Genomic DNA, 25445 nt, shown 5'->3' with positions numbered 1-25445 from the left:
AGCTTGATTCTCACTGTTTAGTCATACATTTGTAATCTTTGTTCACACTTTGGAAAAAAATTCTAATGAAAGAAATTAGATAATAATGGGAATCTTGTCTGAGCAGAACAAATTGGAACTATCAAAAATATTGCGGGATAACAAATGCTGCAGCTGGGGAGAGGAGAAGCATCAGGGCTGGTGATCTAAGATAATTCCTGCCCCAAAATGCCACTGTTTAGACTGGCACAGTCCTGTCCAGCACAGAAAGATGGCAGCCCAGAGTGGAAAGTGCTTTCATGCCAGGGGAACCTGGGTTGGAATCCTGTTCCTGGCCCTTTGTGGTAGGTCATTTAATTTTCTTGATCCTCAGTTTCTGCATCTGTAACATGGGGTAACAATGTCCACTTTGCAATCTTCTGAGGATTGAAAGAAATAAATTATGTGAAAGTGCCTGACATATAATAGGGGCTTAGGGACTGACCAGGAGGATTTCAAAGGAAGGCTAGATGGCTGGGCTGAGGAATACTTATGAGGTTCTCTGCTTATTTCCTATTGAAAAGAAAAAAGTGGGCAGGGGCCACTTAGTGTCTCTATGTGTGCTGCGGGTCGGGGAGGGAGGAGGCAGGCTGAGATGCGTGTCTTCCTAGACCACCTTCTGCACAATAGCTTTGGGACAGTTATGAAGGCCTGAGAGTCCATGCTTACCTTGTGAGCTCTGTGGGGCAGCTATATGGCTCTTGAAGTCCTTTAGCTAAGCACACTGTTTCAATAAGGAAATGAGTTAGGAGTTTCCAGCAAGTAGGTAGAATAGCACACATGAGTGAGGAGAAGGGCTCTTGGCAAAACAGTATGAGGGTGCTGTGGAGAGGGGTCAGAGAGTGAGAAGATGTAGTTCTTGGCCTTGGAGCTTATAATTTAGCAGAGAGAACAGAGAATTTTCTTTTCCTGAGACATTGTCAAAATAAAATATTCCTTGAGGTCCTCAGGCCATGTGTCTAGCATAGGGGTCAGAAAGTACAGTCCCTATATCTTTATGTACATCATTAAAGGACTCATTTTCAGAGCTTATATTGTGCTCTCAGAAGTCCCTTCCTCTTAGGAGTATAGACTCAGGGTTTGATAGATCGGGATTAATTTCAGGTCTCTCACTCTATTTATAGCCTTGGGGAAATACCTATTTTCTGGACACCCCAGTGTCCTCATCTTTAAAATGGTCACATCACAGCGGGCTGGCTTGATAATTTAAGATTGTATTTAGTACAGAGCCAGTGCAAGGGCCTTAGGATGGACAGGTCAAGGGGATCTATTTTCGTTCTTCAAGGCAGTGGTTCTCCACCGGGGACCACTTTGCTCTCTCAGAAGATGTTCGGCAGTGGAGACATTTTGCTTGTGACTATGGGGAGAAGGAGGGTGTACAATATGTGTTAAACATTCTACAATGCATAAGACAGTCTCCCTTCTTCCCCACCCCCACCCATTTCCTCTGATTTTGGAGTTAGAAGATGAAAATGGGTCCATCAGAAGTTTTTCTCTCTCTCTGAAGAGAGGGGAAATGTCATGATCCTGAACGCCATTTTATTCCGTGGCCCTGTCGAGGCCGCCCCGCAGCCTCCTCTCCCTGCCCTTGACGTCCTGGCTGCAACTCCCTCCGAGGACGCGCTTTCCGCTAGGGGCTGACTGTGGCACCTTCACCCATTTACATGTCCCCAGTCAAAGCCTTCCCGCCGCTGCCTGCGGGAGAGGGGCCTGAGCAGTGAGTGAATCAGAAAGCCACCCGGCTCCTCTCGTCCCTCCAAAGGCAGGCAAGGCAGGGCCGTGCGCGAACCCCCGGAGGCTTCAGAAAAAGGCAGGACTTTTAGCTGGATCCTATAAGCTTGCTTGGGGCCGACTTCTTGGAACAGCAGCCCCAGAGGGAGCACACAGCCCCATCCATTCCCTGCAAAAACCCGAGGGCCCTTAAGGCAAAGGCAGGGCACCAAGGAGGTGAGAGTTTACTGGCTTCTCTAAGGGTGACCCGGCCAACTGGCCTGTGACTGAAGCGGATGCTCGGACCCAGTCGCCCCTAAACAGGCGGTGGTCCAATCTTTGAAGGAATCCCGGGGCAGCTGGGGCAGTGGGGGTAGGGCAGGAGAGGGGAAGTTTGTCTTTCTCAGGAGCGATCTTGGACTCCAAGCCCGGGAGCGCGCTCCAACTTCCCCTGGGCTGCGCTTCCTAGGATACCCGTCGGGGCAGCTGGCCACCGCTGTGCCAGAGCGGCCGCGTGGGCGGAGGGAAGGTGGGGCCGCCGCTGCTGGAGCTCCAAGCCAAGATCTGATTTCGGAACCATGCCTGTGAGCTGAGTCAAACCCTGAAGCTGGGCTGTGCCTGGAGCCCGGCTGCTGAGCACAGTCAGCGTTGGTTAATGATTGATCCTGACCGCTGGACCTGCAGGAGCACCGAAGAGCGTGCTCCTGGAGTGTGTGTTGGAGCCCCCAAGTGCCAGGCAGACGGAGGGGAGCGGAGAGCTGCAGGGCAGAGCGTGCCCGGGGCACAGAGGAGAAGGGCCTGCACGCTGGGGGCTGCGGGGCTGGTTCTCAGCCGAATTAGAACCTCGTTCCACTGCGCTCTCCCCGCCTGGCTTTTACACACGCTCCCAAACTCCACCCCCGGGCCGTTCTGGGCCACTACTAGGTTGGGCTGCTCCAGGAAGTTTCCATGAGAACACCTGAAATACTCTTATTTTTTCCAGGTAAGCCCGAGTGAGAGAAAGCCGTCCTGAGTTACAGCTAAGAAATTTGGGCTCCATTGAGAGAAGGAGGGAAGTTGAGGTCTTTGGACCGGTGGCGTGACTTCCTCCTGATGGCTTCACCCGGAGGCCCTGGGGGTGACTGCTCCCACATTATTGATCACAGCCATATCCCCCAGTTCGAGGTGGCCACCTGGATCAAAATCACTCTCATCCTGGTGAACTTGGTCATCTTCGTGGTGGGCATCCTGGGGAACAGTGTCACCATTCGGGTCACCCAAGTGCTGCAGAAGAAAGGCTACTTGCAGAAGGAGGTGACGGATCACATGGTGAGCCTGGCTTGCTCCGACATCTTGGTCTTCCTCATTGGCATGCCCATGGAGTTCTACAGCATCATCTGGAACCCCCTGACCACGCCTGGCTATGCCCTGTCCTGTAAGCTTCACAATTTCCTCTTTGAGGCCTGCAGTTATGCCACGCTGCTGCACGTGTTGACACTGAGCTTCGAGCGCTATGTCGCCATCTGCCACCCTTTCCGGTATAAGGCCGTGTCGGGGCCCTGCCAGGTGAAGCTGCTGATTGGCTTCGTCTGGGTCACCTCCATCCTGGTGGCATTGCCTTTGCTTTTTGCCATGGGAGTTGAATACCCCTTGGTGCATGTGCATAGTCACCGGGGTCTCTCTTGCAACCGCTCCCTCACCCGCCACCACGAACGACACGAGACCTCCAACATGTCCATCTGTACCAACCTCTCCAGCCGCTGGACCGTCTTCCAGGCCAGCATCTTTGGTGCCTTCGTGGTGTACCTCGTGGTCCTGGTCGCTGTGGCCTTCATGTGCTGGAACATGATGCAGGTGCTCAGGGGGAGCAAGCAGGGCATGCTGGCCGGGGAGGGACAGCTGAGGAAGTCGGAGAGCGAGGACAGCAGGGCAGCCAGGAGGCAGACCATCCTCTTCCTGAGTGAGTCCTGGTGGAGGGGAGCCTGGGAACGCCCTCTTCTTTTGCCCCAACTCCCTTGTGGTCTTCTTAACTGCAAATCTTGCCTTAAAAGTGTAAAAAAGTGTAAAAGCTTGCCTTAGGCTCTTGAGACTGCTGAAGCGTTGATCTGAGTGTCTGGATGTTTGTTCTCTGTGTTTGGAAATGAAGATTATGGGGAAAAGAGCACTAGACCAGGAGTCAGAAAGTCTGGGTATATTCCAGAATAGCACCTCTGATCACAAAGTATCTTAGGTAAAGTGGGGATGAAACTACTGAGAAGTGTGAAGGTCAAATTTGGTAATGCAGGAGCGGTGAAAGTCCTTTGAGAAGGACTAAGTTCTGTGGAGATAAAAGATAGCATTCTTTTATATAAAAGATAAGAATGCTTGCTTATCTTTATCCAGGAGAATTTTTCTTAGATTTTATTCCCATTTTTCTTCTTTGGAGCAGTCAGGCTGTCAGGAAAACATGCTCCCCAGGCTGCTATTTTATTCCCGGGGTGATCTACATAGTTGTAAGCAACTGGAGCTCTCAAACAAGCACTCCTCAAGGCGGGGCTTGAGTTTGTCCTGTGGTGGGTCTGTCTTTATCAGAGCAGAGAAACATGGCAGGGCCACCCTCCTGTTTGACCCAGAAAATTTGGCTTCATGGATTCCTGGGACTTGATCGATCATCCAAAACACCCAATTCCCTTGCAGACAAAGCTCTTTGCTTTCCAAACTTTTGTTGTGATGAAAATATTTAAAATCAGGCCTTTCTGTCAGGAAGAAAAGAACTCACCATCTGCATACTCCCAAGCCGTCAAAGGAGGGGCCTGATAGCTGCCCTCTGGGACACAGAGCTTTAATGGAGACACATAAACGTTGTATGAGTGAAGGTTTTGAAAAATATTTTTTAGCAGAAACAAGAGAAAGTTCTGGGTGTGTGAGTCAAGAGGGTGTTGATGTAGCAAATGTTTCTCCCCTGCTCTTTCCTTTTTTCAGTATGGCATCCATAGAAGGAATGAATCATGGTGCTGTTTGTTTAGGTGTGGGAAACTGGAGCAACAGGTTCTAGGACCAGGAGTTAGACAGGAAAGAAAATTTGAAGGCAGTCAAAGAGATTGGAAAGAACTTGGTGTTGTCCCAGCACTTTCTCTGGCTTCAGGTGTGTCTACAGTTGACTTGACTGTGTCCGTGAGAAGTGAAAGGAGGGAGTTTTGCACTTGTGGATGCTTACTCTGCATCAGGCGCTGTGCTATGGGATTTATATTTCCATTGCATGAAATTTGAGGATTAAAGAAGAGAAGACTTAGTTTAAACACACCAAAGTGCTGCTTCAAATTTTCACCTTGCTTCTCAGGGAACTCCGGGCAGGAAAATGACTAAAAAGGGACAGCAAAAAAAGCAGGAGTTTGATAAGGAAGGTACTACCTAGGTTGGGCTAGTGGTGTTGCTGTAAGTACCATAAGTACGTAACTCTTCAGACTTGGGAAGGGCACCCAATTCAATTCAATCTCTCTCATTCATTAGCTGCTGCCCAAAATATTGCAGGAAAGCATGAACATTGCATTTGCTTGCAGGGGTGTCCAACCTTTTGGCATATCTGGGCCACAATGGAAGAGTTGTCTTGGGCCACATATTAAATACATTGCAACACGTAATCACAAAAAATATCTCATAATGTTTTAAGTACATTTAGATTTTGTGTTGGGCTGAATTTGTAGCCATCCTGGGTCACATGTGGCCCATGGGGCTATAGGTCGAACACCCCTGGCCCTTAAACATCTGTTAAAAAGATAGTTCTCCCTTCCCCTAAACGCCCTTAAGCATATCTTAAAGTTTTAACAGTAATTTATACTTTAGTGTGAATGAATTATTTTTTCTTTCTTTCTCTTTTTATGTTCAGTGCACTATCTTCTATTCTAATTTAAGAATATTAAGGTTGCATTTGAACAAGGAAAAATAGTTGATTTATCTTTGTTCTCTATTGCATTAATCTCTGTGATTTTTTATATTTCTATGAATAGACATCTCTTCACTTCCCAGGGGGTGTTGTTCCAAGTTAAAGTCAGTCTCCATTTTGTAACATAAAATCAGAATGCTTTTTATTCAGAGATGAATAAGGTCTTGAAGATGCCTCACGCATTTAGTAATCACCTGGGTTGAGTTCTCACTGCTGCTCCGATTCCTTCCTTCTAGTTCATTCCCTCTTTCTTATAACAACTATGTATTCATCACCCACTGTGTTCCCTTCATAAAGATTGTTGAATAGCAATCAGATGCTCCATATGCAATAATATCTTGGGGAAATTTACCCTTTGTATTTAACCCATTTTCTCTGCAGTAGGTTTTCAAAGCAGTTCTTGCAAATGTGCCCCTCTTCCAATGAATTTAAAGAGCTTTTAAAAATAGGAACCTCACTAATTAACTCAAGTTAGGAAATAAATTAATGGAGTGAGGAGGAAGCAATCATGGCCTGCATCCATCAGATTAAGACAATGCAATTTTGTGGGTTTCATAAAATGTAAACTTTGGGGGCATTTATAACCCAGAACAAATTAATATATAAATTGTTTACAAATCACTGAATTTAACATAGTGAGTTAACTTTCTTTCTGGCATTTCAGTTAACAGATGTATCAAATTAAAACAAATATTTGCTCATTTCAAACATTTTGCATTTAATGGGAAACGTAAATGATGACATAGCACAAGATGTCTTTGGAGCTGTTGAGGCAATAAAAAAACAATTAAGGATTTCCCCCCTCATTGTTAAAAATGCTAACTTCTGCATAACAGAAACAAAATTCATAAATCTACCCAAGATGAGGAAATCTATGTAGGAAATATTAACTTTCCATTCTACATGTTTTGCAATTGCATTTCATTCTAGTCAAGGTACTGGGCTAGTGAATAATGAAACAAACTGGAAACTCTGGGAGAGGAAGAGATGTTGGAATGCTTCCTAGCTCCCAGTTAATTTGCAGGAGGAAACAAAGTTAACATAAAAATGTACTTTCCTGGAAACACGTGTTTCCTCATGCATCTTGTCAGCTCAATGAGAAATTAGTACTAGACATACTACCTTTTGCAAGGTTATTTCTAATATGGCCATGGTAATCCTAGTCTGATGCCATGACATCTGGGTTCCTGCCTCTTCTGGAGGAAATGAACTGGTGGATTTGACTCTTTATCCCATAGTTGTTGAGGATATGCAAAATAAGACTTATGTTCATCAGGCTTTTCTGTACCTTCCACTTTATCTTTCTCAACTTTCACTTGGAGCTATTTTCAGTGCAGGTGGCATCCAGGTCCATGGACACCCATGTTTGTGTCAATTGCACATATGGCTTGTTGTTAGATGTCACCCACAACCTTGAATATGGCCATCATCCATCATGTGTATTTGATCTTCACTCTTACATGCTCCCACCTGCGCTCTTTCAGCTGCTCATCATGTGTATTTGGATAGAGAAAGGGTTCAGCATTGCTGCTGGAATGGATTACTCTAAAAAGGTTAGCGTCTATTTAGATATTTGTGAAGTGGGCCAGGGAGAAGATCAGAATCAGATCCTCCTGGTTTTTAGACCTAGATGTAGAGGGCAAGTCACTTGTGTCTGCACCCACATGTGCACGTGAACGTTGTCGGGGAGAGAGAATCAGGGAAGGCTGGAAGAGGGAGAGAAACAAGTGAGATGTTGGCAATGGGTCCTCTTTATCTGAGGACAATCAGTACCTGAAAAGAACTCTTAAAGTTAGTTCCTTCAGTGGAGTCCAACATTTCATGTGAAAAGAGGTTTGATTGGGACTTGATTATAAAAAATAAAAGTGAAAATTATAAGAAGAAATTTGTCTTAAATTTTATCAAACAGGTTATAATTACATGGTAATTCTTACAAAAATTTTTCAGAATCAAACAAGTGTGGATTTTTGAGGGCATCATTTTTCTGATGAAACTACATTATGACCTTTGTATCTGATTTTTAGCAAGATTATAGCAGGCCTTCTTTCAAGGGTTTCTCTTAATTCTTTGCCATTTAAATCCCCCTCACTAAGCCGCCTGTACTGGCTCCATTCTTGTCTATTTCCATTCTTTCAGGATTGACTAGTCTAATTGCCCGGACTTGTGTTTGTCAGTGGCATGGCATCAGATTCATGTGTTTCTCCAGCTCCCCTTTTATTGGCTTCATGAAATTCTGCACCCCATTTGCAGGCCAAACCCCCAAAATAAAATTAATTTGAAATCATTGTCAGTACCCTAGTGCATATCAACTGATTACATGGAAATAGGTGCTAAGTGCCAAAATAATTTTTATATACTTGTTTTCTTGATTAGTTTAAACACTGGTCTTATAATCATGTTTATGTCATTTTCTTAACAAAGGCATTTTCTATGGTATAAAGGGATATATGCAAATTCAATCTCCCAGGAAGATATTACCAAAACCAGCAACTTTTTAGTTTAAGATATTATTTTGACTCAAATGTTTGTATATTTCAGGAAAAAATTTTGCCTCAAATATATAGGCTATTGCCTCTATTCTCATCCTCCCTTTACTGGTGTAGATGTGCCTGTGATAAATGGTATTTCATGCTTATTTTTCTACTTGTGATATCTGTCATAAATTGCAGTGTCCTGTGATCAGCCTGCCAGACAAATATAATAATGCTGCTTTATTTTTATAATCAGGCTATCTCAAAGATTTCATTTCTCTGCTGGTGAGATGCATAGTTCTTGTGGAAGGGAGTATTGGAATCCCAGTCCCCATTCATTAGCAATCCTGTTCATCTGTCTTAGTTGCATGCCTCGTGGGGGCTGCTAAAATATAACAAGGAAGCAGAGGCCTCAGTTGAGCAAAGCATTCAGTTTATTAATGCTAAATCCACTCAGGATAAAAGCTATTTGTGAGCTGAGACAGCACAGAGGAAGAATATTGAATTTTGAATCAAGGAACCCCATTCTACTGCAGTAGATAAGATCGTCTGATCCACCACTTGGATGACACCGTCATCTCTCACTGCCTTTTTCTTCTGCCTGGTCTGCAACCTGTGGGCAATCCTACTGATCCTCCACTTCTACTCCTTAGCTATTTACTGAGCACTGGAGAGATGACTGGTCATCAGTCTTCTGTAAGATTGTAAGCTTTTGTAAACAGATAAGAGTTCATCCTCACCTAAGCCCTGCTGTCTAGTGGGTACCTCCCTTTGAAAGCACCTCCAAAGAGCTCAAGCTCCTGCAATGCCTTTTCTACTTTGCTTCTAGCAAGCCTGCTTTCTTGGAGAGAGGCCTGACTTGACATATGAGCTCTGGAGGAATGTCTGCATCTACTCTTGCTTTGTCTAAGCTGTTCTTCACCTGCAGCCACTGATATCTCATTGATGGGCCCATCCACAACCCTATCAAATTCAAGCTCGTCAGTGGCTTCACATGGCTTTTATATCAAGGATCAAAATCCTTAACAAAAGACCTCTCATTGTCAGCAACCTCTCCAACTGTATCAAGTGCAGTTCTCCTGTATTAGTCTACTTGGACTAGTATCTCAAACAACAGACATTTATCTTCTCATAGTTCTGGAAGCTGGAAATCTGAGTTTAAGGTGCTGGCAGTGTTGGTTTCCAGTGAGATGTCTTCCTTGGTCTGTGAATAGCAACCTTCTTCCTGAGTCCTCGCATGGCCCCTTCTCTGTGTGCTCTCAAAGAGAGAGGGAGAAAAACCTCTGGTATCTCTTCCTTTTCTTATAAGGACACCAAACTTGCTGGATTTGGGTTCCACCCTTATGACCTTATTGAATCTTAATTACCTCCCAAAGGCCCTATCTTCACATAGTGTCACATTGGGAACTTTAAAATATAAATGTGGAGGGAGGGCACAAATCAGTTCATAACACCATTTCATTGCTCTGCACCGCTGGTCCCCTTCCAATCCTCCAAGAGTCCATCAGACTCTCTCCCTCCCTGTGCCTTGGCCTTAGTACATGCTGTTTTCTCTGCATGGAATGCTTTTCTGCTCTACTCCATGCTGTACTTGCCCCCATCAGACCCTTCACCACGTTAACACCTTTATATCTCTCCTAGGAAGCCTGGCTCATCCTCCCTGACTTGATTAAACCTCCTTTGAAACCAGACTCGCAGTTATAATTGTACATTTAATTGTGAGATTATTTGATTGATACCTCTTTTCCTTCTAATTCCTTGAGAGCAAGAACTATCCCTATTTTGCTCCCTAACACTGTACCTCTATCCTTGCACAGTGCCTGAGACATGGCAGATGTTCATGCATCTGCCAATGACTATTTGCCAATGGCAAATGACTATTTGTTGACTGAATATATAAATGAATGAGACTCAGTTTGGAATTGGGAAACAATGTTCTGTTTTCCAGTGGGCATGGATTCCTATATCATTCCTCAAAATTTTTCTGGTTAGTTTGAACCTAAATATGCTTTTTTTTTCTTTTTTTTTTTGAAAGGGATCTGATTCCTCCCAAGCCTCTGAAAAGTCAAGCCATCATCATGGATCCAGGCCACAAGATTTTATCCCCCATTAGCTGAGGAACAGTCTGTGTTAACCAGCCCCTAGATATTAGCTTTGACCTTATGTATCTGCCAGAAGTAACCATTAAATGAAAGGGATTCGGGTGGTATTTAGCAATCCCTGTTAAACTCTGTTTAACAAGATGTTAATGCAACAGGACAACTTTAAAAATTATTTCTTAGCAGGACTTTTTGCCACTTGTTAACAAGGGGGTGCTCAAGGTAATGGAAAGAGGGTGCGGTGGGTGCAATACTTTGAAAATATTCAACCAATAAGTTTTTGTTGCCTTCTTAAATAGCATTTACTTGCAGCCATTGCCAAGAAGTCTGAACCATGGGGTTTATTACCTCAGGGAAGAAAAAAGTAGGTACTGAAGATTGGCCTTGAATACAGAAGCTGGATTTCTTGATCTGTTCAGCTAGGCAGTTGTCACAAAAGTTTGGGCTTTGTGAAGGGAGAAAAAGAATTCCTCAGCTCTGTAGCTCTCCCTTTAATGTATCACGAGCCCAGCCGGGTAGGCTAGGTCAGCTACCATGCTGCCAGTTCACACAGGACCAAAGTTAAGGGGTTTAAAATTTCTCCTTGGAAGTCACTGAAGTGTTTTTAGGAGTAAAACAGTACAGTTACATTTTTGGTGCTGCTTCTGGGGTGACAGTCTTTGTTACATTGCAATTTGAGTAAAAATTTAGGCTTATCATGTTCCCAGAGTGAAAAAGACTCAGCTCTTCATTGAGACACATCCTGTTGGAACAACTGATGCCAGTTAGTTCTTTCAGCCAGGAGCCTGTCCTCTGGCTCTTGGTTTTCCCAAGTCATGCTGCTGTTGCAGCCTCCATGGCCAGAGAGGGATTCTGCTTCCATTCAGCTCCTCATGTTTTCCTCACAGGGCGGTCCCAGTTGCCCCAATGTTGCTTAGGTCAGCAGGTCATAGTAACTCTACCTTATTTCTGTTGTGCAATGGCCTGCTCATTCCTCAACAATAATTTGAAGCCTCCGTTTCTTCCCTGAAGCCTTTCTGCACTAATCTTCCTAGGAATGATGAGCCATTTTAGTCATTTCTCAGATAAGGGCACAACTATTGTCTCTCTGATCCTCCTTGGAGCTCCCTGAGATCAGGGACCTTGCATGCTCATATTTCTTCAGTCTTCCCTGCTGGGCTGGAGACACAGTAGTTGTACACTGCTCTGTAGGTTCAGGCATTGAAATCTCTGACCATGGCTACTACTCCTGGGAAGGAGGGAACCCTCACAAACTCTGATTCAGGAAGTCACTTCAGCTTTACCTGCCTTTCCTGTCCTTTGTAGGGCAGAAATCTGAGATGGTTCTTGAAATTCCTGAACCCTAGTACACACATAGTTGCTCCTACTTACTCAGTCAAACACTAATTGAGATGTTGCAGTGAAGAGATTTTATAGAAGTAATTCAGGTATCAAGTCATTTGAACCTTATATGAGGGAGATTTTCTGTGTGGGCTTAATCAAGTCACATCACCCTTTAAACCTGAGTCTAGAGTCAGAGATAGGGGAAGTCAGAGGTTTGATACATAAGAGGGGCTTCATGGGGGAGGAATTCTCCACTGCTGGCTTTGAAGATTGAGGGGGCCATTGGCATGGAATGCAACCTCCGGAGCTGAGAGCCAGCAGGGGAATGAGGGACTGAAGGAGCTGAGAGGTGGATCTCCCAAAAGCCTCAGCACCTTGAGACCCCCAAGCCGAGATCCCAGCCATGCCGTGCCTGCAGTTTTGATCTGCAGAGCTGTAAGTTAACAAATAGGTTGTTTTAAGCCACTAAATTAGTATTAATTTGTTAAGTAGCAATAGAAAACACATTCTCTGAACTCTGATAAGGGGACTCCAACATAAATACCTTTCCTGCCTTTGTTGTATCATCAAAGACAGGCCCAATATCTAGAATCTTCTCTTTGAAAAGTTCCACCTTCTAAGAACTGCACCCATAGACCAGCAATTTCTTGTTTCACCAACCATTCATCGAACACCTGCTAAGTGCTTGGTGATTAGGAAGTTTACCAAACTCCAGGGAAGCGTGGAAATTTAGGTGACCTTTTTGACTCTTGTTTGGGTAATTCAAAATTCTTGGATTTGTGTCCCAACAGCCAGATTGTTGGAATCCTAAATACCTCGGTTTTCAAAGAGGAAGACGAGTGGATTGATCTAACTATCATCATTTCAGTTAGTACCTCTTTTTCCTCATAGCCTGACACTTAGTAGGTGCTGAACAAATGTTTGGTGAATCAATGAATGGGCAACTTTACTGCTTCCTGGAGCCTTCCAACCCCGGTGCTGAAAGCAAGTCTGAATAAGCGAGATGTCTCAGGCTAACAAGCTTTACCGTTTTCTGACGTCAGGGTTTCTGCCAATTGAGAAACTTGACAAAATTTCCTATTTACACTTACTGTGTGTAAGAGTTATTCTGGCAGCCAGAGGCTTTTTAGACATCTCATCACACTGCTTTACACATATCAAGGGTGGCTGGGAGTTGGAGACCAGTGGTGTTACCAGGATCTGACAGACAGGGATCAGGATATAAGGCTGCAACATCAAATTGCTATTGTAATTGTTAAATGTCTAACTGGCTAAGAGACCAAAGACACGCAGAAATGGGAGGCAGGCCCACCTGGGAGTGATGAGGTTCATTGAACTTGTGGAGAAAAGCCATCTTCTTTCTCTAGTAATGGGGAAAAGAAAATCCAGCTTACTTTAGAAATAAAACACTACACACAAGGTGTTTAGAAAGAGCTAAAGTCATTTGGTCTCGATTTATGTATTATTATTATTTGGAAGACATAATATACTCAACAGAAACAAGACCTTTTGGGAAATTTATGGGTCTACCTTTTATATGCTGCAATTTTTAAGGATTAAATAGCATGTTGAAATGACAGCTACATATTTTGTATATTTAAAGGGCAGCTGATGAGTTGTACTGCTTCTCAAGTTGAAGTTTGTCTTGACAGGAGGTAAATGAGAGGCCTTGATGATTGAAGGTTGCTTTCCGGAAGATGCAGGAAACTTATGTAGAAACAGGCTGTTCTCCTTGGGCCTGGGGTTTTTGAAACTCTTGAAGGCCCACTTTCTTCTGGAAGCCTTCTTGGACTGGCTTTACCCTGCTCTAATCATTCCAGCAGGTCTTTGTGTTTCATTTTGGTGCTTCATTCATCAAGTACTTATAAAAGCCTAAAATGTGCAGTATATCATTTGGACAGTAAAAATTAAGGCGAAGGTTCTCTCCTTCAAAGAGCTTAATATTTCTTTAGTTAGAGTTTCAAAGTATGGAGGTGGAGCCTTCTAGGAGGAAGCCTAAAAAACACCCTTGATGAAGAGTGGGGAGTTTTGGCTGTTCATGAAGTAAACTGGTTCTGGACTCCAGAATTGTGAATGAGGTGGTTAACTGGACTTCACCTGTTCCGAAAATGTGTTCCGCTGTTTTCATATTCACAATGTGATTCAGGGAGCCGCATCATCATCACCTGGGAAGTAAATAGTAAAATGCAGAGCACTGGGCCACACCCCACACCTGCTAAATTGGCATCTGTGTTATAACAGGTCCAGGTGATTCTTATGCACATTAAAAATGTGAGAAGCACTCATCTATAAGCTTTCTTTGGGAGGGGATTCTTTAACTTGAAGAGAAAAGGATGAATTGGGAATGACTGAACTCACCATATAGAATAAGAACCATGAATGGCTTGCTGTGTAGTTGTAGCAGATGGGAATTGTTCCATGATATTTGGGCACAAGAAACTTCACATTGCTTTATTTTTAATAAGAAACTTGAAACTGGCTCCAAGCCACCATTTGCAGAGTGGTAAAATTCAATCTCAGTGAAATTTTGGGGAGGCTTCCTCTTCTTATGGTGCATGAAAATTTAAGGGGGTCTTATGTAGTGCAGTAAATGAGGCATTTGGCCCTTCATTCACATCCAGAGTAGTTGTTTTGTTCAAAATGCTTCCTGGTGCTCCTTCTGCTCTAGGATTTGACTGCAAAGGCTGGCAGGGCACTGGATCTAGTTAGCCAAGGGGCCAGCCTGTTCCTCAACATCATGAGGGAATCCATATTCCAGAGTTGTTCAAGATCACCACCCATTGAGATTTGAGCTGGGATGTGACCCCAAAGTTCATGTTCTTTCCATCAGCAGAGGGATGGGCTCTTAAAAGAGAATGTGTTTCAGCTGGAAGACTGTTTGTGGGTGGTAAGGGATGGGGAGGGAAGAAACCATGATGCCAAGTCTGGTGAACATTTATCTTGCTTTTAGGCTGCCCAGAAGCTTTCAAGTACCCCTATAATGATTGGGGACTATTCTTCTCTTAGAGTCCTTCTTCCTCAGAGTAGTGGTGAGTGAGATTCCCTTGCTTTCCCAGAACCCTTTGCAGCCTGGGTGCAGCATGTGACCTGGGCAGCATCCATCATCAGCATTGGCACAAGATTCTCAATTAGAAGGGAGTGAGGGGAAGGAGCAGTAGGTACTTCTCCCCATGGAGTGTATTTGGGGAGAGGGTTAGTGTGTGACAAAGTGGCATTGAGAGAGAGCAATGACAGGAGAACTAAAGGCAGCATCTTACCAGGCGTTGACAATGCCTCTGCAGGTAGGTCTCCACTGGTACAGTCTGGTGGGATAATCTGATATGATTGTTGGTTGCATAACCAATTTTCTAGCTTTCCCAGGTATTATGTAAAAACAACAACAACAACAAACCCCAACAGAGCAGTAATAGCCTCATTTCCAGTTTAAACTGGAATGGGCTTTGTTGTTTGTACTATGAACTCTGCATGTCAGATAACAGGTAATAGAACAATTGGATTGGAGTGGGGGACCCAGAGGGGAGCAGTTGATAGTGAATCTAGATTGGAAAGTAGATTGGGTCAAGTATGGAGACCAAAGTCAAGGCCTTCAAGGCTGATATTGGAAACAATGGGGAGCCATGGAAGGCTTTTGAGAAGAAGAATGGCAGGAAGGAGAACAAGAAAACTAATGTGGCCACCAGGGGAATTGCAGGCAGGGGAGGAAGTGCAAGGAGCACAGGTGTTAAATGGGTTCTGAGTCAACAGTGAATCGACAGGTTTGCCTACTGGAATCACCCACAGAGTGTTAAATAATGCCCCGTGGCATTCACACCCAGATCTTTGGTATTATTTAAGCTCTTTAGGTAATTGCAGTTTGGGACCAGGTCTAAGAATGAGGAGTTGGAAAGGCAGGCTGGGTCTGGCCCTGGAGATATTGAATTTGGTGGCTGTGCCAAGGTTCTTTGACTGTAAGCCACAGAACCTGATCTCGACTTACTAAGCAGGAAAAAATGACCTTTCTGAAAGTATAAAGAGTAGTTCACAGAGTAAGAGGAAAGGATTACAAAACAGACTGTTCATAGATCTAGGGGAAGAAACTCATGGACAGCACGCTTAGTCTCCACCATGAAGGAGATACCAGCTTCAGGCATTTCCCACCTTGTTGTCACTCCACGCAGGGTCAGATTCCCAGGGGTGAGGCTCTTACCCTAGGGTGAGGCTGAGGATAGGGCAGCATTATGGGCAGTGTCAGCCAGACTCCACGGAATGAGAGACCTGGCCCCCATAGGAGAGCCGATGCTGTGCCCAGGAAAGCAGGTGACAGAGCCAGGAGTGGAAACAACGGATCCCCTGCAGGGGCCTCTGGAGCTTGGTGATTAGTGCGTCGTCACTGAGTTTCTTCACTCCAGGCAGCCTTTCCTTCCACTCTGTTCTTGTTCTTTCTCTCTGTCTCCCTTCCCTTGCTGAGTCCTTGGTGATGTTCCCAGAGGTCAGGTCATCTTGGTGTGTGAGTCACTGAGAGGAATGGCAGAAGGGATCAGCAGCAGAGCCTCCTCTTTCCCAGATGCAGCTTTCAGGAGGCTGATTAATGCCAAATCTACTGGGGCGTATTTTGTGCCTGGGAACCTGACTCATTCACCCGGGTCACTGACCAGGTATTGGATTGTGGTTTTTCATCACCACAAAGTCAGTTTCTGTTTGAACCTTGGCCTGGAAAACAAAGGTCTGTGGCCATGCCTCAGGGTCAGATGTACCATGTGCCTCCTTGGGCATTTTCTACTTATGTCTTCATATGATATTCGCCTGAAGTCAGGACTTCTTTTTTCAGATATAAAATCTTACATTTTATGTCAAAGATATTTACCATGCAAAAATAGGGAATAAATGAGGTACATTCATTGCCTCCTGGAAATTCAAAACATTCTTAAAGAAAGGAAAAAAGTCATTCATGAAGAGTTTTGTTTAGAAAATTGTTTGAGTTTCATGTTGACACTCTGATTAATCTTTGATTTTCATAGCAGCTAGGTTCTGTCATTGGGGTTGGTTGTTTCAAGCAGCGAAGCAGGGAGGCTGCTCTCCAAAGCAGGTCCTCACAGGCTCTTCTCTTGGTGACTACTGAGTGGAACCCCCTTCCATCACTCACAAATGTGTGTGATCTAGGGCAAAGCAGTTCAGAACTTTAGTTTCATTACCTCTACAGTGGATGTTCTCTGACCCTAAAGGTTGATGTGAGTTTCAGTGGGAAGTATATGGAGGCCTCCAGTGCAGTGTCTGGCATAAAGTAGGTGCTTAATAAAATCTAGTTTCCTGTAGAAATCTTGTCATGTTATAGAAAGAATTCTGGCTGAGGACTCAAGAGAGCTTTGCTTTAGTCTTTGCTGGGCCACTGATGTATCATTTTGAGCCAATCTCAATTTAGTTGTTTGAGGAAGCATGAAGGGGAGGCACTTGAGGAGTTTGTCTCAAAAGTCTCCATAGAGCCCTGGTGTGGCTCAGTGGATTGAGTGCTGGCCTGTGAAGCAAGGGGTCACTGGTTTGATTCCCAGTGAGGGCTCATGCCTGGGTTGCTGGCCAGGTCCCCAGTAGGGGGTGCATGAAAGACAACCACACACTGATGTTTCTCTCCCTCTCTTTCTCCCTCCCTTCCCCTTTCTCTAAAAATAAATAAAATATTTTTTAAAAAGTTTTAAAAATGTCTCCACAGAAATAACGCCAAAGGGGGACCTGGGTTCTAGTTGTAAGCATTCCGTGGAGAAAAATTGGTGACATCTCCTCCTTATTGTAGAGATGCGTGGACCTTTGCATTTCATTCCATCACACCTCATTGCCCGATGCAATGTAAAAATGTGTCAAGCTCTTTTTCACAGAGGAAAAGTGGCAGTCCACTTTTGGTGATTCTTGATGGCTTTGAGGAACCTCTGGAATACTGTTATACGGCTTAGCTGTGTATTCTTCCCAGTTGGAGGGATTTAGGGTCAGATGCTCCCTGAGGCCCCTGACTTCTAAACTTGTTTGGCTTTGACTTGACTTTTTAAAAAATTATCGTAATGAAGCTTATTTTTAGTGAATTCTTTTTGTTTGTTTGTTTGTTTTTGTTTTTGTTTTTTTTGACCTTTATTCTGTGAGAAATTACTGTAAGAACAAGAGTAGCTCCAGGCCTTGGCAGCCCATTCTAGGTAGGAGCTTTTGATAAATGAACATGATGTTTTCTTCATGCACCTGGAAGGCCAGGGCATTATTGGTTGTGGCAATCAATATATCAAAATGAATTTTGGAAAGAGTGTCATCAGGCTGAGCTTTATTTCCAAAAACACAAAAATTGTGCCAGGGCTGGGGGGCTGGTGTGTGAAAAAGGATGACTTCTCACTCTGAAATAAACAAAGTTGATGGCTTAGACATTACTTATGTAGTGCTAGTTGATCTGAGATGTAGGCACTGTGATAACCAATTGTTCCCAGGATCCATATTCCCGAGGTCCATTAAAACTTGAGACACTGAAATCATATTCTCTCCATTTTGCTCATTTTAAAAATAATGAGAACGTTAAAATGACATTTATACTGCACTTGTCTGCGAGGCATTCCAAGCACTTCAGAGACAGTGTCTCATCAGTCCTCATCACAAAGCAGCAAAATGTTGGTAGCAGGTAATATCTGTAATTATATTAAGCTTAGTAAAGAGCCCTCAGGCTGGAAGAAATTTCAGTGATGTAGGATAGTATTGCTTTGTGGGTAGCAAGGAGGTAGAAACTCTGGGTTCTGGGTTGGCTCTCTTCTTTGTCCATCTCTGCCTCAGTTTCCGTCAGTCGTATGGGATAACAAGTGTGTCCCCTCATCCTGCAGCAGGGTCATGTGGATGACTAAGTACTAATCATAGCAGCTAACTTTTGGATTTTTTGAGCACTAAGAGCCTTTTATATATTCATTGACTGAATTGTCACAGAAACTCTATAAGGTGTGTATAATTATTTAATGTACACTCTCTATGAGAGTTTAAGAAATGTGCCTAAGGTAACACAGCAGTTAAATGGCAGAGATGGATTTGACCCCAGGCAGATGGGCTCCAGATCTTGTAGTATCACCACGTTGTTAGAGTTGCTTAAACATATTGTACCACAGTACAAAAGCACACACAACAAACCAAAGTTTCACCAAACAATATTAACCCATCCTTACCTTAGAATGTAAAATGCATTTTGGTCTTTTCTATTCATTTCTTTAACAAAAATGTCAACCTGAGCCACTAAATTAATTTTATGATCACTGATAATTCCTTTTTTAAAAAAAAATTTATTTATTTATTTTTGAGAAAGGAAAAGGTTTTAGGGAGGAAGAGAGGAGAGAAACATCGATGTGAGAAAGAAACATCGATCAATTGCCTCTTGCAAGTGACCCGGCCAGGGGAACGGACCTGCGACCCAGGCATGTGCCCCGATTGGGAAGTAAACGGGTGACCTTTCGCTTTGCAACATGACACTGAGCCCACAGTGCCACACTGGTCATGGCTCACTAATAATTCTTGACCCACAATTTGAAAAGCTTTGTGCTACACTATATTACTTCTTGGATGCTCCTGGGAAAAAGCTTGGGAAGGAAGATGCAGGGAATGTGTGTGATGGTGCGGGTTTGGCTGGAGGGCATGAAGGTATTGAATATCCGACAGTGTGAGGCTCCTCCCGGCATCACCTTCTGGGAGAATGTATTGTGACTGATGAGTGTGTCTGGGCCTGTGGCTGAGAGTGAGCAGTGGCTGCCTCACTCTCCTCTCCCTCCTTGTATCTGATGATCTTCAGTGTCTTCTCTGCCTGCTTGCCTGGGCTGTTCCACTAAGTCAAACCGAGGTAGTTTCTGAGCAACCGTTATGTGCTGGACCCATAGTCCTCAGGCTCTGTCTGGATAAGGTGTGTTCTTGAGTTTAAGGAAACTGCAGGCCTTCAAGGAAGGAAGACAGAGAGGTGAGGGGAGAACTGTGACAGCTGAGTGGTGTAAGGACCCACACAGCCTTTATGGAAGTCCTATTAGCCTCCCCCTATTAATGAAACCTTGGGTGGCATGCTTGACCTTTAAGAGCCTTTCTCTTTGGCTGCAGTTGAAACTCGAGTGAGATAATCCTGCTGAAAGTGTTTCATGAAGCATAAAGTGATATGAGGAGGTTAGTAACTGTTGTCATATGTAGTATTGCCATAAATGGAGAGCCTGGTGTACCAAGGAGTGTCAGGGGTTCAAGGAAGGGATGGGTGTGCTGCAGCAGTCAGTGATGGCTTCCTGGAGGAGGCAGCACTTGAACTTAATTGTAAAGGACATTTTCAGTTTCTGGCCAGAAGGATCATGGTTGCAGTCAAAGGGCAAAGACAAACAGATATGAAAGGTACAACCAGTCATGTATAATCTGCGCTTATGTATTATCAGGCCATAGCTCTGACTCAGATAGCAGGATTCTCAGCTACTTTCATGAGTTTTATGTGCTCTGTTGGCCTGAGGCCACTGGCAGGCAACCACTTAATTTGCTTAGGCCAGGGGTCATCAGACTACAGATGGGCAAGGCCTGTCTCTGTGCAGCTCACAAAACCTGTAATGCAGGAATGATTTTTACATTATTTGAAGAATTATAGAAAGGGAGAAGAAAAGAATGTATGACAGGGACTATGCAGCCCTGTAAAGCCTAAAATAGTTAGTATTTGGCACTTTAAAGAAAAAATTGGCTGACCTGTGCCTCTGGCCCCTGTGTGCATAATCATTGTTTCATATTGGAAGACTTACTTAGTTCTGAATCACTTTCAGTCATTCTCCCTGCCTTCCGTCATATCCTAAGGGCACACAGACCCACTTTCTGAAGAGAAGGGAAAAACAGGCGTGCAATTGCTCATTTCCTCACTCCATGGTTGTCAGGAATTCCCCTGCTTTCCTCAAGGCACATTTCTGTGTAGCACGGAGTATGTATATGCTTAGTTCTTTTGACATGTGGCACGTCAGTGATTAGTGCCGAATGCCAAGATGTTGGGCTATAGCCACAGTACCATTTATAATAACACTCATAAGAACATTCCCCTGTGATGCAGCTTTCCATTCGCCAACATAAATAACCAGGAAGGCTAAATTGCAGACATGATTTCTCTTCATGCTCTACCTGGCTATTTATAATAAGCATGCAGTGTGAGATTTGATCTAAATAAGCAGTTAAACCTGGAAAATCACAGTGTAGCCAAGGCTATCATTTATTGCTTTTAAAAAATCAAGAGAAAACCAAAGGTCAGTGGCTACTCTGTGTGTGTGTGTGTGCGCGTGTGTGTATGTGTGTGTGTGTGTGTGTGTGTGTAATGGTATCGTGAAGACAGACTAAGATGCAGCTCAAAATAAAGATATTGTGGGTAGAACTAGCCTTTCAGACACATGGACACAATGTGTCAAGAGGCTCTTGGCAAATAGAGGTGGAAGTGGATGGATTACTTGAACAGCTCTGTTGAAAATACAGAGCTGTCCTGTGCAGGAGGCTAAGATGTGGCTCTACTTGACAATGGTGGGACTTTTGTTACAGGAAAATTAGATGCCTTCGGAGAGGTTTGAGACAACCCTTATCTTTTCCATATAACAAAATGCTACTGCTTACAAAGAGAACAGAAAGGTGCAAAGGGTACCTTCCAGGAAGAGGGTAGTTTGGCGAGAAACATTTTAATTTGCTTCAGACGATTGTTTGGAGGCACATTCCTATAATGGTTCCATTACTAAACAGGCTTAGATGGCTCTGAAGAAAACTGTGATTTTTAAAAAATCTTGGGGAACACAGAGCATTCATCCATTTTTATGAGTCCTCAAGTGGATCTCACAACACGTAGCCTAGAGGTGGCCAGGATAAGTTTTGTTTGCTTGGCCCAGCATTTATTTGTTGGTTTATTTAAAGAATGTAGATACCAGTTGACAGCACAAAACATCTCTAGTTTGCCAGGTGTCCCTCTTCCTGTGGGCCTCTACCTGGTTGTTTCAGACACTGGACCTCAAAGGAATTGGAGCTCAAAAGGCATGGTCAGGGTCTGCGGGCTGTACCACAGTGTGGCACCTGCTTTTGTCCTTATGGCCCCATCATCCTGTGGCTGCAGAACACTGGCCACAGAGAGTTGTGGATAGCAGGTAACTTCCTGAAGCTCAGCTCTGCTTCTAGAAAAACAGGTCAGAGTCCTGCTGTTCTGATAGCAGGTCACAAACCCCAGCCCTCTCCCAAGGACCTTTTCTTATTGGTGGAAGAACTGTCCAGAAAAGGATCAGTGATGGTTTTCTAATAGTGGTCAATTGCAATGAGTGCTAATGTGGTAGGAAGTTCTGAGAAAACCTTTTCCATCTTCCCCACAGTAGCCTGAGCTGTGGTTCTTGGCTAGATTGTGCCACAGGGGTACTAAGTGCAGAACATGGACTCTGGAGATGGACTGCTGGGCTCCAATCCCTTTTTGCCCCTTCCTAGGCCTGTGAACTGAGAGCCATGGGCGTCTCCATAGAGGGGAGGTAAGGTGGGTTGGGTGATAGATTGATAGAGGAAAGGAGAATAGCAGCTAGCAATGAGCTTGACATTAACGTGAGTTCCATGAGTGAGCAAGTAAATGCCAAGCCAGTGTTTGGACTAATGACTGGGTAGACACAAGGAAGATGCACCAGTTAACACTGCTTGCCAACCACTGATGTCAGAGTCAAAGAGAAGGAAGGAAGGAATGGTGAGCTCTTCAGAGCATATTCTGGTTTGAAACTGTTTCAGTCTTTGGGATTTAAAAGAAATTTACAATAGGGTTTTCATTTAAAAAATAAAAAGAGACTAAAGTAGCTCAGTGGCACCTGGTACCAGGGTAGTGTTAAACAAAAACCTTCAAAGCTGAAAGTTTTTTTTGAAAGAAAACATTTATTGGGTGATACGTTGATCAGAAAAAGGCCCAGGTCCTGGGGCATAGAGCCTAAACTCCCAGCAGCGGGGCTGGACAAAGAAGACACACATGGCCACCATCCTGGGGTTGACGGGGCTCTTTGATACAATGAGTTTAGGGAAGAAAGGTGTAAATTATTTTGAAAGAACTTGCATTGCTCTAAATAAGGAGTGTGAGAAAGGGTGAAGAGGGGAAAGTTTGGGATAGGTGTAAAGAAGTGATTGTTGCTTTTGGATTTATTGTGGGCAATAGGCAGGAAAGTTCATGCATAAGCTGGGTTCAGTGGCGTCTGGTGGTCAGGTATTCATTTTATATAATTGCTGTAGCTGCCTGGAAGTTGACTCAAATTTCAACATACGTTCAGAACAAGAGTCGTCTTTTGTTGGTATGGGCCTGTGGCTTCTAACTAATTAACTTCTCTTGTCTCTTCCTCCCACCCTCTGGCCTGCTATAATTTAATTTAAGATATCTCAGTTGTTTTTTCTTGTTGATGCTGATGAGAGAATAGAGCAAACTTTTACCAACTTCAAGAAGATGAGATGAGGGCGCACTAGACTAGTGTTCTACATGGCCTGCCCTCCTTTGTTTTCCTGAAGGATACTCTGTTCTCTACTTTTTGTCTGTGCCTTAGCAAACAGAAAGGACTATTCATTTAGCTATTTATTTTTATTTTATTTTTTATTGTATTTTTTTTCCATTTCCATTTAGTCCCCTTATACCCTTCTCCCCTCAGCAATCGCCACACTGTTGTCCATGCCCATGAGTCCTTTTCAGAAACTACTATCGAAACTGTAATCTCAGGCAGGCTGACTTAAAGCTTGCAAGAAGTCTGCCTCAAGTGGCTATTTCTATTCTTCATTCCTTGATTCTTTATGAAAGTAAGAGTGGTATTTCTGCCTCATGCTAGCCTCTGCTATAGGCCCCAAGGGTAGACCCCTCTGTGTCCCTGGGAGATTCCAGCACAGGACAATAGAAGTATATAAAAGCAACGGGGAGGCAAAACCCTGTGAGGTATGGTGGTCAGGGCTGGCAGTTTTCAGCTTACAAATATGTTGCATTCCGAAAGTTAGTTTGTAAACTCTTGGTTTAGAAACTGGATTCATTTTCCAGTAGAGACCTTTTCATGCACATATACACTTTTTTCCAGACAGCAAATATTTACTGAAGGCCTACCCTGGAAGGAACTGAGAATACCAGGAAGAATAAGACTTTCAGTGTCCTTCAAGTCAGGAGCCATATGTACTTAACACACCAATGTAACAAAGCGCTGGGGTTGGTGCTGTACCTTGGAAGGGGCTATGTCAGGGTACCAGAAAGGGCCCTTATCAATGGAGTATTTAATAAACCTGAATTACTCATTTTTCTTCTTCTTTATCAGGTCCAAACTTCCGTTTCTTTAACTGAGCTGTTATGCTAGGTGTTAGGAGGAAAGCAAATTGTTTTAATGAATTTAAATTTACATGCAACTAGGATTTATGAGATGGGGTGGGGGAGCGTGGTTCAGTAGTCCCCTGAAAGGATCTTGTCCATGAGCTAAGACTTGGATTCTCTAAGATTTGACCCTATAAGGAGATTCTTCAGCAGAGGAATGTCCTACCATATGCCTTGACTCAAGCTTATAAATTTCACTTGTTTTTAGAGATTATTTCATTTCAATCCCCACCACACTTCCTCCGAGGGCATTTCTCCATAATGGTGACGTTACCTCTTATTTGGGTTCTGAAGTCAGTGTAAAGGCAAAAAGCCTGTGTAGTCACAATTGTCTTTGAAAGTCAGAAAGGCAACACATTGGAAACCAAATTTCCCTCTTCCATTAAGTCTAACCAAATCGCTTTTTAATTCTGTGTTGAAACAGGTCATGATTGTTCAGTTGGAAAGCAGGTGAAATAGTTGGGTAAAATAAACAGAAAACTATGAACCTTGAAACACAAAGGTTACCCTCAGAATAGTGACTGCACACACTCTGAGAGGCATGTGGTGCTGGAACTTGTGCAGAAAAATGTAGATCCCCACCTCTCAGACTCACTCTGCGTGACCCGGCATTCTGCAGGTCGGCCTTTCCGTCTGAGTCTGAGGGGTCCTGGCCCCGGGCCTGTGCTGCAGAAGGCCTTGCAGATCACAAACACACACACACAAACTCAGTAAACACACTGATGCTGATGCTTTGCCACTCGAAATCTCATTCCCTAGCCATAACTTTAAACATCCGCTCTCCTGACGGGAATGAACCCTACTTGGCTCCCAGGGACATGCTCCCTGACATCTGTTGCCTCTGTCCTTGATACAAAAGGTGTGTCTGATGGTTGTGAGAGTGTTAGGGTTGTACCGCTGCAAATGGCAATCCAACCCTGCTTTGTTGTGCAGGGAAGATTTGAGCTTCAGAAATGCTTAGGTAGGAGGGAAAAAACAAATTAATTACCTTGTCAAATTCTTCTTCTCAGACAGTAGAGATGTATTAGATTCTCATAAAATGAATATTGGTTTCCCAGCAGAGCTGAGCCCCCATTTTCTTGCTTCTTTTTTGTTCCAATTTGTGGTTCCAGAGGTACCGGTGAATTCCCAACGCATGGTGACTAAGGCACCTTTTTCAATATTAAAAATGTCATATTGCCCTGAACTCTGTGTAGGTTTAGGTGGTAATTGACACTTTACACTGGCAACTTGAAAGGAATTGGCTGCTACAAGTAGGGCTAGTCTTATTTAAAAATATTCAATATGATTTAATTTAGATTAAAAATAAATTAAAGACAGCTTTATTTAAATAATCCCAACATGAACTGTTGGTATGAATTCAATATAATTAATATTTTGCCTCCTAATTTTAATAGAAAATTTGAATTTTAATATTTACTATAATTTAAATTTTTGATAGAAAATATGTTTCAACTTTATAGACAGATAGAATATAATCACACTGTATTTTTTATAATTTAAATCACTATTCTCAATAGGAAACACATTAAACACTTGATTTTTTAACATGATTAGAATTTTTTGTGAAATAAAGGCCAGATAAATAAATTGTATGAAACAAATGTATA

The 25445-nt window shown here is 43.6% G+C and overlaps 1 protein-coding gene across 1 annotated transcript in view; it reads left to right on the top strand.

Annotated features, from left to right (window-relative positions):
- Positions 1–2744: 2744 nt before the first annotated feature.
- GPR39 (G protein-coupled receptor 39) overlaps positions 2745–25445 on the top strand; it is a 205136-nt gene continuing 182435 nt past the window's right edge. Inside the window, exon 1 of the mRNA XM_054574980.1 lies at positions 2745–3667. Within this exon, the coding sequence (XP_054430955.1) occupies positions 2821–3667 (847 nt within the window). The 5' untranslated portion in view covers positions 2745–2820. The remainder of the gene's footprint in view (positions 3668–25445) is intronic.

The sequence above is a fragment of the Pteronotus mesoamericanus genome, unplaced genomic scaffold (assembly GCF_021234165.1).
Source record: "Pteronotus mesoamericanus isolate MK-2021 breed Mesoamerican mustached bat unplaced genomic scaffold, CSHL_Meso_final contig_27, whole genome shotgun sequence".
Classification (NCBI taxonomy): domain Eukaryota; kingdom Metazoa; phylum Chordata; class Mammalia; order Chiroptera; family Mormoopidae; genus Pteronotus; species Pteronotus mesoamericanus.
Note: the sequence above shows the minus strand (reverse complement) of the source record. Positions and strands in the feature narration are given on the sequence as shown.